General features: G+C 37.2%; 1 protein-coding gene across 2 annotated transcripts in view; it reads left to right on the top strand.

Annotated features, from left to right (window-relative positions):
• Window positions 1–17,531, top strand: part of STAG1 (STAG1 cohesin complex component) — a gene marked incomplete at its 3' end in the record, with an annotated part of 425,107 nt that overhangs the window by 347,956 nt on the left and 59,620 nt on the right. For both annotated transcript variants that reach the window (XM_082840023.1, XM_082840022.1), the window contains exons 15-16: window positions 10–127; window positions 9,292–9,395. In XM_082840023.1, the coding sequence (XP_082696149.1) occupies window positions 10–127; window positions 9,292–9,395 (222 nt within the window). The remainder of the gene's footprint in view (window positions 1–9; window positions 128–9,291; window positions 9,396–17,531) is intronic.

Here is a 17,531-nt window from a genome sequence, read left to right on the forward strand (position 1 = left end):
TATTTTTAGTTACACGAACATGCTGCCTACTTGGTGGACAGTTTGTGGGAGAGCTCTCAAGAACTATTGAAAGACTGGGAATGTATGACAGAATTGTTATTAGAAGAACCTGTTCAAGGAGAGGAAGGTATAGTATTTCGATAAGTTGATTTACATATTGTTTTGGGTTTGCATTAATTATCATACCACCCTGTATAGATCAGTTCTTACAAATGAGTATATGCAAGCGTACTGTGTGTCTTTTTTTGCAAAGAGAACAGTTTGTTTCCTGTAACAAGCAAGGATGTCTCAATAGTGTATAACATCTTTCTGTATTAGGACTACTACCATTCATGCCACACAAGTTTTTAAAATCCTGTAAATGTTATGTAGCATTCAAAAAAGTTTTCTTTATGCTGATTTGAGACACAAAGTACTGACACACTTAATGTAAAAAAAAAAAAGGCACATGCAGAATCTTTTTGCTATGTATGTGTACTTAACCTTTCACATACAATGATTTAGACCATAATCATCCCCTCTTTTGTTATATCTTTTTAAAAATAAAAATAAAGAAATCAAAAATAAAGTCACTTACCTAGTTATTCAAGAAATAGGGAGAAATAATTACTATATTGATAATTTCTGAAGTATGCATCTTACATTACACTTTGTGTAATAACATGAACAGCAAAATGGATACTTAATAAAGCATTTATATTCTAAAAGATTATATGAATATTAGCTCCTTAAAACTAGCAATGCTTTTTCCTCTGTATAGCTTGTTTTTCAATCTAGCCCACAACAGTAGTTTAAAGAACTACTATTTAATCCATACAGAGTCCTAAAATGTAGATGATACCTTGATGTAAGTGAGGCTTGTAATGAACTAAACATGGACTTTAGAATCAAAAGAAACAGATTCAGATTTCTAACTCTGTCCTTTGTGACTTACGTCCTCATTTTTTCTGCTCCTTAGCTTCCTTTTCTTTATAATATAGGGATTCTTTTTCTTATTTACCTTATATAGTTGTTGTGAGGATTAAATAAAATAGTATACTATTGATTCCCTATTCTGTTTCCCCTGCTTTTCTATGTAGTTCAACCCTCTGGGATATAAGAGCAGAATGAGCCATCACCTGCAGTAGATTACCTAAACAGTTTAATGACCATCCCCCAGTGTTCTTTCCAAGCAGTGATGCTAATTGGTATTATCTGCTCTGGCTTTGACCAAATTCAGTGAGAGAAACAATAGCTATGCATCGTACCCAAATACACTCCAGTAAACTGGCTGAAATTGCTGCTTTTAAATTCAAGATATTTGCCTCACAACCTCATTCTTTTTTTTTTTTCCCCTCATTCTTAATCTGTAACACAAATCCTTCCCCAAAATTCCCCAGACCTTCTTTCAAGGTAGAAATTATTATAGTATATTTGACCCCACCTCTGATTATTATCTACTATATTTGCATGTGTTTTTTTCCCTCCATATCTTTGGTAAGAAGACAGGTCTATTATTAAGTTGACAGGACCTTCTGCTCACTAGGTCAAACTCTCACTTGTACTCTGGATTCCTTTCACTTTTGAAGTGATCAGAGGAACATGAACATACATTCTACATTGTCTTTATTTTGCTCATACATGTTCCTGCTAAGTTCCCTGACCTCATAAATCTATTTCTAACTAATCTTAATATTTTATCTAGTAAAATCAATTTCCTTTCTAATCACTACAGCCCAGTCAACACTTGAGCAAAACGCTTGGCATAGTATTTAATAGTACATTTCATCCATTTTCCTTCCTTGCTTGTGGCCATAGAATCAGCAAATTATCAGAGTAGGCTAGAGCTTCTTATTTATAATCCCAGGCCATTTTTCTTTTTGTCAAGTATGCTCTATAAGGTTATATCCAAGGAAAAGGGAAGCAGGGGACATAATAAATTACGGGAAGAAGAGCCAAGGTGCTATGATTTGGTATTGTTAACTTTTCACTCTCATTTAAATAAGATGTGTCAGTCAGAAAATAGTAATTACTCTGTCAGTCATCAAGGTGTTCTAGATGGATCTACCTTCCTTTTTTTTTTTTTTTTGCCGTACGCGAGCCTCTCACTGTTGTGGCCTTGCCCATTGCGGAGCACAGGCTCCGGACGCGCAGGCTCAGCAGCCATGGCTCACGGGCCCAGCCACTCCGTGGCATGTGGGATCTTCCCGGACCGGGGCACGAACCCGTGTCCCCTGCATTGGCAGGCGGACTCTCAACCACTGCGCCACCAGGGAAGCCCTGGATCTACCTTCTTAAAATAACTATGTATTATTAGGTTTTCTTTGTGATTTAAGTTTAGTTGACATTGGGTTTAACTTTCAATCAAGAGATTGGTTTCGCTTGGTTTGGCTTGGTTTGGTTGGTTTGATTTTAGCTAGAAAAGTGAGTTGTAAAATGGGGAAAAAATTTTAAGTCAACCACAGTTTTAGGGTATGATTGAATCTGGGAAGGCAAGGCTGGAGAATTTATGTGTAACAAGTCCAGGACCGTTTTGAAATCATGATTCAACTTTTTTTCATACATTTGTCCATATGTTTGCTGTGCCACATATAAGTTCTGGTATGGAATGGTATCCAAATCAATATTCTGAGCTACTATTTTGCTATATTTTATGATAACAAAATGCCATTAGTGATTTACTTATTTCCTTAAGACTAATTAGAAATTTAGTTATACTTTACATAAGTGAAGTGTGATAGATATTCCAGTGGATGAAAGTCTAGTTAGCAGTTGCAAATATAGGACTAAAATTTGGGAAAACAGACACATTGTCAAAGACTACCAATAGCAATTTAAATTACAACTGCTATATATCAGAACAAAACTATCACTCGAAAAGATACATGCACCCCTGTGTTCACAGCAGCACTATTTACAGTAGCCAAGACATGGAAACAACCTAAATGTCCATCAACAGATGAATGGATAAAAAAGATGTGGTACATATATACAGTGTACCACTCAGCCATAAAAAAGAATGACTTAATTCCATTCGCAGCTACATGGATGGACCTAAAGATTATTATACTAAGTGAAGTAAGTCAGAAAGAGAAAAACAAATACCATATGATATTATATGTGGAATCTAAAATATGACACACATGAACTTATCTACAAAACAGAAGTGGAGTCACAGACACAGAGAATAGACTTGTGGTTGCTGGTCGGGGGAGGGGGTTGGATTGGGAGTTTGGGGCTAGCAGATGCAAACTATTATATATTAGAATGGATAAACAACAAGGTCCCATTGTGTAGCACAGGGAACTATATTCAATATCCTGTAATAAACCATGATGGAAAAGAAAAATAATAATAAATCACAGCTGCTGTAAGACTGCCTTGCAGTGTTTTTAAGGGACAGGGTTTTTTGGGGGTGTATGTGTATTCTGCAGCAAAATCAAATTGCTGGATAAATTTTTAGTGTAATGTGAAGGTCTGGGTAACAAATAATCAGGCAAAAACAGGGCCGTAACTAAGTCATTTAACTTCTCTGGGTCTTAGCTTCTTCATTTATAAAGAAGGCTCTTTGATTAGATAAACTTATGTGATCATTTCTTTTTTTTTTTTAAACAGTTTTTGAAACATTTGATAGCTTTCAATGAAAGCTAATGATTTCTTTTTTGTTAAATATATTTATTTTTATTTATTTATCTTTGGCTGTGTTGCGTTTTCGTTTCTGCGCATGGGCTTTCTCTAGTTGCGGCGAGCGGGGGCTACTCATCATTGCAGTGCACAGGCTTCTCATTGCGGTGGCTTCTCTTTGTTGCGAAGCACGGGCTCTAGGCACGTGGGCTTCGGTAGTTGTGGCACGCGGGCTCTAGAATGCAGGCTCAGTAGTTGTGGCACATGGGCTTAGTTGCTGTGCGGCGTGTGGGATCTTCCCGGACCAGGGTTCGAACCCGTGTCCCCTGCATTGGCAGGCAGATTCTTAACCACTGTGCCACCAGGGAAGCCCTGTGATCATTTCTAATGCTAGAATTCTGTGATCCAGTTGATGGGTGAAGTAATGTATATAAGTGGAATTCTTCAAGTAGGGAATCATTAATTCACTCATAATTTTAAAATATTTATTGACCACCTTCTATGTGCTGTTATACTAAGCACTGAGGGTGCAGTCTTAAACAAGGTCAGCTCACTGCCCATATGGAACTTACATTCAAGTGACGAAGGCAGACCAAAACTAAGTGGTCAGAATAATTTCAAAAGTTAATAAGTATCTGTGATGGATAATAACAGTAAGAAGGGGTCCATCTTTAGATTGAATCCCAAAAGGAAGATCTCTCTAAGGAGGCCACCTGTGAGCCAAGAATCTAAAGGATATGGGGGCTAGCCATGGGAAGTGTCAAAAAAAGAGCTGCCTAGATAGAGGAAATAGCAATTGCAGAGTATCTGAAGCATGAATGATATTGTTATATTCCAGGAGCTGCAGTAGCTTGAGCACAGTGGGCCAGTGGCACTAGATGAGATAGAGGCAGAGGCCTGATGATGTAGAACATTTAAGTCCATAATCATAAGTGGATTTATTTAGTTCATTCTAAGTGTAATAGGGAGCCACTGAAGGATTTTAAACAGGGGAGGGATGTGATCAAATTCGTATTAAAAAAAATGCTTTTTGTCAACATGGTTTGGAGTGGTTTCTATGGGATATGATAAAAATGTAAAAGATAAAAATAGATTATAGAAAGAAAAAGCCCATGGTGAGTTTTAAAGATTGTGGATAGGAAGGGGACAAAAGCAGGAAGAGCAAGAAAGAGTGAGAGCAAGCTATATAAAAAGGATAGTAAGAGTTCATTGTACACTATAGAAGGCCCAGTAAAGAGGGTGTTCAAGAGAGCTATGGTTAATAATATCACGTATTGCAGAGGAGAAAAAGGACTATGCAAAGACCATCAGCTTTAAGTGAAGATTTAGGTTGTTGGTGACTTTTTAGTGTTTCTTTTCAGTGATATTAAGGAGAAAATCCAGAGTTCAGGGTGATAAGACTGAAATCAATAATGAGAAAATGGGGATGATGTGTAAAGAGGTTTCTGCAGACTTAGAAAGTTGTGTAGGTATTTGGTAATTCATAGTGCGAACAGCCATCCTTTCCTTTCTATCATTGTGGCTGTTTGGCTCTTGTGTGTGGCTTAAAGCTTGCTTTGTTTTCAATTTTATTGTTCGATTTTGCTGTTTTATCCCCAAAGAGATTTCAGTTAAATTTCAAATGTTTTGAGTTTACCATATCTGAATGGATGGTTTCAAATTATAAACTAATAAAATTGATGGCATTGGACACTGTATAAGGTTGAGTTTTTCTTCAACACTAATGTATGGATTTTAGTGTATAATAGTGGAATGTTTCTATACTAGGTAAGTTTTTCTCTCCTCACTTTCCATAGAACTAGATTTTCTTTCATAAATAATAGAAAATGCATTTAGTTCATAGACAATCTTGTCATTCCTCTATCCCCAGCCAAATTGAAAAAAATATGAAATTCTAGAATCATAAAATAGAAACTTGATTGTTTTATTGGATCAGGGAGTATAAATGGAAAGCTGAAGCTGTTTCTTGTGGTTTTCCTAAGACAAGCTAAAGTTCATGTGCTTTTTCTATCACAATTAAAATGTGAAACAAAAAATGATTGAATTAAGATGTACATATATATTCCTGCTTAGGATGATTTTGGTACAGAATAAGGGATAAGATGTTATGCCTTTGTTTGCCTTTTCATTGCTGTTGTCCCAGTTTATTTTGAAATAATCAGTACAAACTTCTCAATTTCTAAAGCTTAATATTTTTTTCTTTTAATTTATGCCTAGTTCTGTGTCTATAATCCCCACATCTATTGGTCTTTTTTTTTAAATTGGTCTTTAACATAAATAAGTATACAGAGAAAACAGAGAGGAAGGAGAGAGGGAGACAAAGATAAAATTAAACTATTCAAATTAGTCTCAAAAATGTATCTTTAAAAATACATAGGAATGAATTCAACAAGAAAAGTACAGAATCAGTGTGAATAAAATCATAATGTTTCATTAAATAATGTCAAATAAGATATCATAAATGAAGAGCTATATCATGTTCCTGGCTGAAAAGATTATTAAAATGTCAGTTCTTCCCAGTGTAATGTATAATTTTCTTAAAAATACCAGTTCAAATTCCAGTAGGTTTGAGAGAGTTCTGGGAGGTGAGAGAAGGAACTAAGCAAAATGATTTTAAAGTTTATATAGACTGGGACTTCCCTGGTGGTACAGTGGTTAAGAATCCGCCTGCCAATGCAGGTGACACGGATTCGAGCCCCGGTCCAGGAAGATCCCACATGCCGTGGAGCAACTAAGTCCGTGCACCACAACTACTAAGCCTGCTCTCTAGAGCCCGTGAGCCACAACTACTGAGCCTGCGTGCCACAGCTACTGAAGCCTGTGTGCCCAGAGCCCATGCTCTGCAACGAGAAGCCCACACACCTCAACGAAGAGTAGCCCCCGCTTGCTGCAACTAGAGAAAGCCTGTGTGCAGCAACGAAGACCTAACGCAGCCAAAAAGAAAATAAATAAATTTATTTTTTAAAAAAAGGGTATTACATAGACTGAGTGAAGTAAGTCAGACAGAGAAAGACAAATATCATATGGTATTGCTTATATGTGGAATCTAAAAAAAAGGGTACAAATGAACTTATCTACAAAACAGAAAAAGAGTCACAGACATAGAAAACAAACTTATGGTTACCAGTGGGGTGGGTGGGGGAGGGATAAATTGGAAGATTGGGATTGACATATACACTCTACTATATATAAAATAGATAACTAACAAGGACCTACTGTATAGCACAGGGAACTCTACTCAGTACTCTGTAATGGCCTATATGGGAAAAGAATCTGAAAAAGAGTGCATATATGTATATGTATAACAGATTCACTTTGCTGTACACCTGAAACTAACACAACATTGCAAATCAACTATACTCTAATAAAATTAAAAAATAAAAGTTAATGTAGAATTTCAAGCTTATTTTAAAAAGGTGGTATAGCATAGTGCTTAAGAGCATAGACCTTGGAGTCAGACTACCTGGGTTCATATCTTGGCTCTACTACTGAGTGCTTTGAAAAGTTATTTAACCTCTCCGTGGCTCATTTTCCCAATCTTCAAAGTGTGAAGATATTAATTCCTAGCTCTTGGAATTGTTTTGAGGATAAAACAAATAAATACATATAAATCACTTATAACCGTGCCTTACACATAGAAAATATTTAATTGTTTGCTACTAGCTTTATAGAAATTTTTTAGGAAAAGGACTAGATAAGGGAAATTTGTTCAACTAAATATTCAAATTAGTTGAATTAAGTTACACATTAAGGTATATTATAACATTATAAAGCTGTTATAATCAAAACAGTGTGTCCTTGCAATAGAAAAATAGATTAGTGAAACTAAATAAAAAATCCAGAAATAGATCTAAGTATATATAAGCACCTAAAACATGTTTAAAGGTGACATTTCAAATAAACCAGGGAAAGCTGGTTTTATTTAATAATGGTAGAGGCATAATTGACTGCTCATCTGGTGGGAATAAACAGACCCATACTTGATACTATTGGCAGAAATAAATTTCAGACAGATTAAAGATGTAAAAGCAAGCAACAGATGGAGACAGAGAGAGAAGAAAATATATTTCTATAATCTCTAGGAGAAAGGAGATCTTTGAAAGCAATACAAGAAACCCAGAAGCCTTTTTTTTTAATCAGTATGAGATGATAGATGTTAACTAAGCTTACTGGGATAATCATGTCACGATATATATAAGTTAAATCATTATGCTGTACAACTTAAACCTATATTGTATTGTATGTCAGTTATCTCTCAAAAAAACTGGAAAGAAAAGAGAAATCTGAAAGCCATAAAAAAAAATACAGATATGACTTTGTAGAAGTTAATAATTTCTGACAAAAGATACCATGAAGAGTCTAAAAACAAAAGAACAAACTGGGAGAAAATATTTGCATCATTTAAGACAAAGTTAGGGACTTCCCTGGTGATGCAGTGGTTAAGAATCCACCTGCCAGTGCAGGAGACATTAGTTCAATCCCTGGTCCGTTAAGATCCCACATGCCATGGAGCAACTAAGCCCATGCACCACAACTACTGAGCCTGCGCTCTAGAGCCCATGCACCACAACTACTGAGCGTGCGCTCTAGAGCCCATGAGCCACAGCTACTGAGCCTGCATGCCACAACTATTGAGGCCCGTGTGCCTAGAGCCCGTGCTCCGCAACAAGAGAAGCCACTGCAATGAGAAGCCTGTGCACTGCAACGAAGAGTAGCCCCCACTTGCCGCAACTGGAGAAAGCCCACGCACAGCAACAAAGACCCAACGCAGTCAAAAATAAATAAATAAATAAATGTAAAAAAAGAAGAATCCAAGAAAGGTGAATAACAATAGAAAAATTAGCAGAGAATAAACATTAAAAATCTCCAAAAAATTTTAAACTAATAAACAAGAAAATACACTCCACTACTTAGTAGTTAGGCAGGAGCAAAATAACATACCATTTTCAATCATTGGATTGGCAAACATTAAAGGGACTTGTAACATCAAGTGCTGGCAGGGATATGAGGAACCAAACATTCTCATCATTGCAGTTGGAGGTGTGGATTGCAGTAAGTAACCTTTTTGATTTGTCAGTACCAAGATTTTAACTTTTGAGTCATTGCTCCCTCTCTTGAAATTTATTCTATAGAAATAAAAGTATCAGTTACATAAATACATGTGTACTTATGATATTTATTACTGCATTGTTTGTAAACGTGACAAAAATTTGGGGGAAATTTGCATGTTAATAGGAGAAGGCTGAATAAATTGTGGAACACAAATTATGTAATAACTTGTAATTATTTAACATAATTATTTGTACATGTCATGTGACTTGAAAGATATTCAAAATCTATTAATTTTTTGAAAAGATATAGCATGTTCTTTTTTTGCTAAAAGTAAAAGAAAGATATATGAGCTTTGAAGTGATATAGAAGGAAAATTTTGGCATTGCCTAATTCAGAAGTATATTACAAGAGACCAAGTATTAGAAGAAACCAGAGTTTATTGTCTTTTTTACTTTGTATATCTCTTTCTTGTTTGACTTACGACAAGCACATATTATTCTTAAAACAAGGAAAGGACAAAGAATAGAACTTTAGTCTTTAAGTAATAGACTACAGTTTTTTATAATTGTGCTCAGTTTTGATACATGGCTATTGTAAAACTACCTACTCATACTAATGTGTTTTGTTTCACTTTAGCAATGTCTGACCGTCAGGAGAGTGCTCTTATAGAGCTAATGGTTTGTACGATTCGTCAAGCTGCTGAGGCACATCCTCCAGTGGGAAGGGGTACCGGCAAGAGAGTAAGTTATATTAGAAATCTACAAAAAAAAGAAAGCTTTTAATGTAATTAACTGTCTTAAATATTTGAATATTTTTTGTAAATGATATATGCTGTGGTAGTTCATCTTATATTCTGTCTACTCAGGTACCAAAATAGATTCTTTGCATCCATGCTTCTATAGCACCTGTGCCTGCTTCTAGTCTAGTATCTTACGAATTTTCACATTCATATTTGTTAAAGGTACAGAAAGGCTCTGAAGGCAAACTGCCTAGTTTTGGAGGCTCTTCCACTTAACATCTATGTAATCTTTGGACAGTTGACTATTTTCTTTGCTAATTTCCTTACCTGTAGTATGGGGCTAATAATGCGGGTGTTATTGCTATTTAAGATGAATTGAGATAATCGTGATGGAAAGACTGGCTCTGGTAGTGTGAAAAGGTAGGCAATTCCTCTCTGCCAAAAAAAAAAAAAGTGTAAAACTGGAAAAACTATCAAAACCCATATCAGGGCTCTGGAAATTAGCCAGAGATAAAACAACAAATTGAGAAGCATTTATGGGCATATCTTGGAGATATTGTAGGTTCCGTTCCAGACCATTATAATAAAGCAAATATTGCAGTAAAGCTAGTCACATGAATTTTTTGGTTTCTTGATGCATAAAAAGTTGTGTTTACACTGTACAGTAGTCTATTAAGTGCACAATGCCTTATGCCTAGAAAAACAATATGCATACCTTAATTTAAAACTAGTTTATTGCTAAAAAAAAATGCTGTCATCTGAGCCTTCAGCAAGTTGCAATCTTTTTGCTGGTAGCAGTTTCTTAAAATAAGACAAAAATGAGGTTTGCCTCATTGATGGACTTTTCCTTTCACAAACAATTTCTATGTAGCATGCAATGCTGTTTGATAGCATTTGACCCACAGTAGAACTTCTTTCAAAATTGGAGTCAGACCTTTCAAACTCTGCCACTTCTTTATCAACTAAGTTCATGTAATATTCTAAATCCTTTGTTGTCATTTCAACAATCATCACGGCATTTTCACCATGAGTAGATTACATCTCTAGAAACTACTTTCTTCGCTCCTCCATAAGAAGCAACTCCTCATCTGTTAAAGTTTTTGTCATGAGATTTATCACATATTCAGTCTCTGCATTGAATTCTAATTCTCTTTCTATTTTCACCACATCTGCAGTTCCTTCCTCCGCTGAAATCTTGAACCCCTCAAAGTCATTCATGAGGATTGGAATCAACTTCTGCCAAATTCCTGTTAATGTCGATATTTTGACCTTTTCTCCTTGAATCATGAATATTCTTAGTGTCATCTAGGACGCTGAATCCTTTCCAGAAAGTTTTCAGTGGACTTTGCACAGATCCATCAGAGGAATCACTATCCATGGCAGCTATAGCCTTACAAAATCTCTTTCTTTACTAATGAAACTTGAAAGTCAGAATTACTCCTTGATCAATGGGCTGCAAAATGGATATTGTGTTAGGAGGCATGAAAACATTATTCTCATAGTGCACCTCCATCAGAGCTCTTGGGTGACCAGATGCTTTGTCAGTGAGCAGTCATATTTTGAAGGGAATCTTTTCTTTGAGCAGTAGGTCTCAGCAGTGGGCTTAAAATATTCACTAAACCATGTTGTAAACAGATGTGCTGTCACCCAGACTTTGTTGTGCCACTGATAGAGAACAGGCAGAGTAGATTGAGCATATTTCTAAGGGCCCTAGGGCTTTCAGAATAGCGAATGAGCATTGGCTTCAACTTAAAGTCACCAAATGTATAGCTATGAAAATCCTACGTGGCATCTTCTTTTAATATAATGCTGTTTTGTCTATACTGCAAATCTTTTGTTTAGTGTAGGCACCTTCATTAATTAACTTAGCTAGATCTTCTGGTTAACTTGCTGCAACTTCTACATCAGCAGTTGCTGCCTCACCTTGAACTCATGTTATAGAGATGGCTTCTTTTCTTAAATCTCATGAACTAGATTCAGCCTTTTCTTCTGCAGCTTCCTCACTTCTCTCAGCTTTCATAGAATTTAAGAGAGTGAGGGCCTTGCTGTGGATTAGGCTTTGGCTTAATGGAATGTTGTGGTTGGTTCGATCTTCTATCCAGATCACTAAAACTTCTTCCATATCAGCAATAAGGCTGTTTCACTTTCTTATCATTCATGTATTCACTGGAGTAGCACTTTTTATTTCTTTCATGAACTTTTCCTTTGCATTCACAAGTTGGCTAACTGTTTGACTCAAGAGGCCTAGCTTTTGGCCTTTCAACATGCCTTCCCCACTGAGCTTAATCATGTCTAGCTTTTGATTTAAAACAAGAGATGTGTGGCTCTTCTTTTCACCTGAACACTTAGAGGCTTATTAGGGGTTAGTAAGGTTGTTAGTTGGCCTGATTTCAATACTGTTGAGTCTCAGGAAGGGGGAAAAGATGGGGGAACAGCTAGTTGGTGGAGCAGTGGGACACAACATTTATCAAGTAAGTTCCCCATTTTATATGGGTGCAGTTTCTGGCACCCCAAAGCAATTAAATGGTAACATCAAAGATCATTGATCACAGATCACCATAACAGGTATAATAATAATGATGAAAAAGTTTGAAATATTGCAAGAATTACCAAATGTGGCACAGAAACACACACACAAACACAAAATGAGCAAATGCTGTTGGGAAAATGGTACCAATAGACTCGCTCAACACAGGGTTGTCACAAAGTTCCAATTTGTTTTCTTCAAAAAAGCAATATCTGCAAAACATAAGAATGAGGTGTGCTTGTATTCTTGGAAAACTGCTGAAGCTTCAGGTTAAAGCTGTAGGAGTGAGTCTACAGCCTTCCTGCCTAGGGTTACAGCATACACAGAACCCACAGGCTTGATTGGTGACATCTGTAATTTTACCAGAGTGGCACTGTATGTAAAAACCAGCAACTTTGCTGTCAAGGGAGCAGACTCAATATGGGACAAATGGGAAAAAATCCACAGCTTTGTCAACTAGAAATGGCAGAAACAAGGAAATCCTGTACCTGTGATATTCAGAGATTGTGTCTGCAAGTTGGTAAGAATAGTGAACCAGCCAAGAATCTAACAAAAAATGCTAGAAATGAGAAAGCTATAAAAGGATTAATAAACTCTTCATACATCCCTGGCTGACTGGGAAACCTGAGAGAGAGAACCCAATGGAAAATAAAAGTCAAGCAAACTTACACAGTGGCTGAAGTTTGAATGTGCTCTCTATCCCACAACAGATCAGGTCTCAGAGGCGAGGAGCCTTATAAATTTGGATCATTTGAGCACCACCTCTACCCAAATCATTGGCTGACTAGTGATCTATTGAAACACAGAGGAGACTCCCAGGAAGACAGGCTAAAAAACAAAAATAAGAATAAAAATTCCCAACAGAAGCCACACATCATAGGAGAGACAAATTACACAGTTTAAGTTTAATTTATTAAAATGACACTTAGAAAAATATTTTTTAAATACATAATTATTACAGAATATTATCAAAAAATGTCCACTTTTCCAGAAAAATTGGAACCATGCAAAATAACACAGTAAAATGTGGCCATACTCAGGGGAAAAAAGTAGACAGTAGAAATGTTTTCTCAGTAGGTGCAATTGTTGGGTTTAGCACATACTTCAGAGCCCTTTTTTATAAATATGTTCAAAGAATTATAGGAAAATATGTTCAGAGAATTACAGGAAAAGATAACAAATAAGGAATCTCAGTAATTCCAATTTTTCAAATGAAAATTCATGAGTTGAAAAGTACAGTAACAGAAATTTAAAATTTATTAGATAAGCTGAACAGATTTGAGATGACAGAAGAAACAGTGGACATGAAAGATTAATAGAAATTATTCATTCTGGAAAAAAAACAGGAAAAAAGGTGAAGAGAAATGAACAGAGCCTAAGAAATGTGTGAAACAACATCAAGTCACCAAATTTGTGTAATGGAGTCCTACAAAAAGGAGTGAGAGGAGGAAAAGGAAGGAAAAACATTTTAAGAATTGCCAAAAACTTCCCAAATTTGATGGCAAATGTTAATCCACAGGTCCAAGAAATTTAAGAAAATCCAAATAGTATAAACACAAAATATCTACCTCTAGACACAGGGTAGTCACACTGTTAAAAGCTAAAGACAAAAAATATTGAAAGCTGTAAGAAAAAAAATAACTCATGTGGAGGACAACAGCAATAGAATTAGCAGTTGACTTATCAGAAGTAGTTAAGCCCAGAAGACAGTAGAATGACAATCACCAAAAGAGAACAAAATTGCCAACCAGGAATTCTAAATCCAGTAAAATTATCTTTCACGTATGAAAGTGAAAATAAAAACATTCCCATATAAACAAAGATTGAGAGACATGTTAGAAGACCTGCCTTAGAAGAAATACTAAAAGAAGTCCTTCCAGCTATAAAGAATGGAAACTCTAATCCACAGGAGGAAATAGAGAGTACCAGAAATGGTAAATATGTGGGTGGATATAAAAGGCTGTGTAGGGCTTCCCTGGTGGCGCAGTGGTTGAGGGTCCACCTGCCGATGCAGGGGACCACAGGTTCGTGCCCCAGTCCGGGAAGATCCCACATGCTGCGGAGCGGCTAGGCCCGTGAGCCATGGCCGCTGAGCCTGCACGTCCGCAGCCTGTGCTCCACAATGAGAGAGACCACAACGAGAGGTCCACATACTGCAAAAAAAAAAAAAAAAAAAAAAAAGGCTTTGTATAGTATATTTTTTTTAATTTTTAAAGAGACATGAGATTATTTAAAGCAACAATTATAGCACTGTAGTATTAAGATTATAATATATATATAGATATGTGAGATAGCACAAATAAGGGTAAAGGAAATAGAACTCTCTTGGAGTAAAATTGCTGTATTTTGCTATAATTAATTCATTATTAATCTGAAGTTAGTTGTAATAAGTTGAAGAAGTATATTGTAATCCCTAGAGTAACTACTCATACCTAAAAAAGGGAAATGAAACCAACAGAGAAATTGTAATAGCACACTAAAAAATGTTTAACTGCAAAGAAGGCAGTAAAGGATGAAGAGAGGGGAGAAAAAAAGACATAAGATATAGAGATAACAAATAGCCCAATGGCTGACATAAATTTAACCATATTAAACATTACATTAAATACGAATATAGGGAGGACTCCAAAAAGTAGAGACTGAGAAAACAAAGGACTGGATATGAAATGATAATAAGGAATTATTGTTTAATTTTGTTGGAGATGCAAAGCTTAATTATTCTTGCATCTTCATCTGTTAGAGACATAATTAAATACTAGGGGTGAAATGATATAAAAAGAACTTGCCTTAAAATGCTACAGAAGACCATTGTTTCGGGGTGCTCAAGGAGAGGGGATTCACAGCACCTCCTAAACTAGCTCCAGAGACAGGTGCAAGCCGCGGCTATCAGTGCGGACACCAGACACACATGAAACGCTAAGGCTGCTGCTGCAGCCACCAAGAAGCCTGTGTGCAAGCACAGGTCACTATCCACACCTCCCCTCCCAGGAGCCTGTGCAGCCCTCCACTGCCAGGGTCCTGTGATCCAGGGACAACTTCCCCAGGAGAGCACAGGCGCACCTCAGGCTGTTGCAACATCATGCTGGCCTCTGCTGCCGCAGGCTCACCCCACATTCCGAACCCCTCCCTCCAACTGGCCTAAGTGAGCCAGAGCCCCCTATCAGCTACTACTTTAACCCCACCCTGTCTGAGCGAAGAACAGACGCCCTCAGGAGACCTACACGCAGAGTGAGGGCCAAATCCAAAGCTAAACCCCAGGAGCTGTGCAAACAAAGAAGAGAAAGGGAAATCTCTCCCAGCAGCCTCAGGAGCAGCGGATTAAATCTCCACAGTCAACTTGATGTACCCTGCATCTGTGGAATACCTGAATAGACAAGGATCAGCCCAAAATTCAGGCGGTGGACTTTGGGAGCAATGATACATATATTTTTTTCCTTTTTCTCTTTTTCCGTGTGGCTCACAGGGTCTTGGAGCTCCAGCCAGGTGTCAGGCCTGTGCCTTTAAGGTTGGAGAGCCGAGTACAGGACACTGGTCCACAAGAGACCTCCCAGCTCCACGTATCAAATGGTGAAAGCTCTCCCAGAGATGTACATCTCAACGCTAAGACCCAGCTCCACTCAATGACCAGCAAGCTACAATGCTGGATACCCTAGCCAAACAACTAGCAAGACAGGAACACAACCCCCACCCATTAGCAGAGAGGCTGCCTAAAATCATAATAAGGTCACAGACACCCCAAAACACACCACCGGACGCGATCCTGCCCACCACAAAGACAAGATCCAGCCTCATCCACCAGAACACAGGCACTAGTCCCCTCCACCAGAAAGCTGACACAACCCACTGAACCAACTTTAGACACTGGGGACAGACACCAAAACAACAGGAACTACGAACATGCAGCCTGCGAAAAGGAGACCCCAAACACAGTAAGTTAAGCAAGATGAGAAGACAGAGAAACACAGCAGATGAAGGAGCAAGGTAAAAACCTACAGACCAAACAAATGAAGAGGAAATAGGCAGTTTACCTGAAAAAGAATTCAGAGAAATGATAGTAAAGATGATCCAAAATCTTGGAAATAGAATGGAAAAATACAACAGATGTTTAACAAGGACCTAGAAGAACTAAAGGGCAAACAAACAGTGATGAACAACACAATAAATGAAATTTAAAATTCTCTAGAAAGGATCAATAGCAGAATAACTGAAGCAGAAGAACGGATACGTGACCTGGAAGATGAAACAGTGGAAATGACTACTGCAGAGCAGAATAAAGAAAAAAGAATGAAAAGAATTGAGGACAGTCTCAGAGACCTGTGGGGCAACATTAAATGTACCAACATTCAAACTACAGGGGTCCCAGAAGAAGAAGAGAAAAAGAAAGGGACTGAGAAAATATTTGAAGAGATTATAGTTGAACATTTCCCTAAGATGGGAAAGGAAATAGTTAATCAAGTCCAGGAAGCACAGAGTGTCCCATACAGGATAAATCCAAGGAGAAACATGCCAAGACACATATTAATCAAACTCTCAAAAATTAAACACAAAGACAAAATATTAAAAGCAGCAAGGAAAAAGCAACAAATAACACACAAGGGAATCCCCATAAGGTTAACAGCTGATCTTTCAGCAGAAACTCTGCAAGGCAGAAGGGAGTGGCAGGACATATTTAAAGTGATGAAAGGGAAGAACCTACAACCAAAATTACTCTACCCAGCAAGGATCTTACTCAGATTCGACGGAGAAATTAACACCTTTTCAGACAAGCAAAAGCTAAGAGAATTCTGCACCACCAAACTAGCTTTACAACAAATACTAAAGGCACTCCTCTAGGCAGGAAACACAAGAGAAGGAAAAGACCTACAATAACAAACCCAAAACAATTAAGAAAATGGTAATAGGAACATACATATCGATAATTACCTTAAATGTAAATGGATTAAATGCTCCAAACAAAAAACATAGCCTGGTTGAATGGATACAAACACAAGACCTGTATATATGCTGTCTACTAGAGACCCACTTCAGACCTAGGGACACATACAGACTGAAAGTGAGAGCATGGAAAAAGATATTCCATGCAAACGGAAAACAGAAGAAAGCTGGAGTAGCAATTCTCATATCAGACAAAATAGACTTAAAGACTATTACAAGAGACAGAGAAGGACACTACATAGTGATCAAGGGATCAGTCCACGAAGAAGATACAACAATTTGTAAATATTTATGCACCCCACATAGGAGCACCTCAGTACATAAGGCAAATGCTAACAGTCATAAAAGGGGAAATCAACAGTAACACAAGCATAGCAGGGGACTTTAACACCCCACTTTCACCAATGGACAGATCATCCAAGATGAAACTAAGTAAGGAAACACAAGCTTTAAATGATACATTAAAGAAGATGGACTTAATATTTATAGGACATTCCATCCAAAAACAACAGAATACACTTTCTGCTCAAGTGCTCATGGAACATTCTCCAGGATAGATTATATCTTGGGTCACAAATCAAGCCTTGGTAAATTTAAGAAAGTTGAAATCATATCAAGTATCTTTTCCAACCACAACGCTATGAGACTAGATATCAATTACAGGAAAAATTCTGT

The sequence above is a fragment of the Leucopleurus acutus genome, assembly GCF_964270905.1.
Source record: "Leucopleurus acutus genome assembly, chromosome: 5".
NCBI classification, from domain to species: Eukaryota; Metazoa; Chordata; class Mammalia; order Artiodactyla; family Delphinidae; genus Leucopleurus; species Leucopleurus acutus.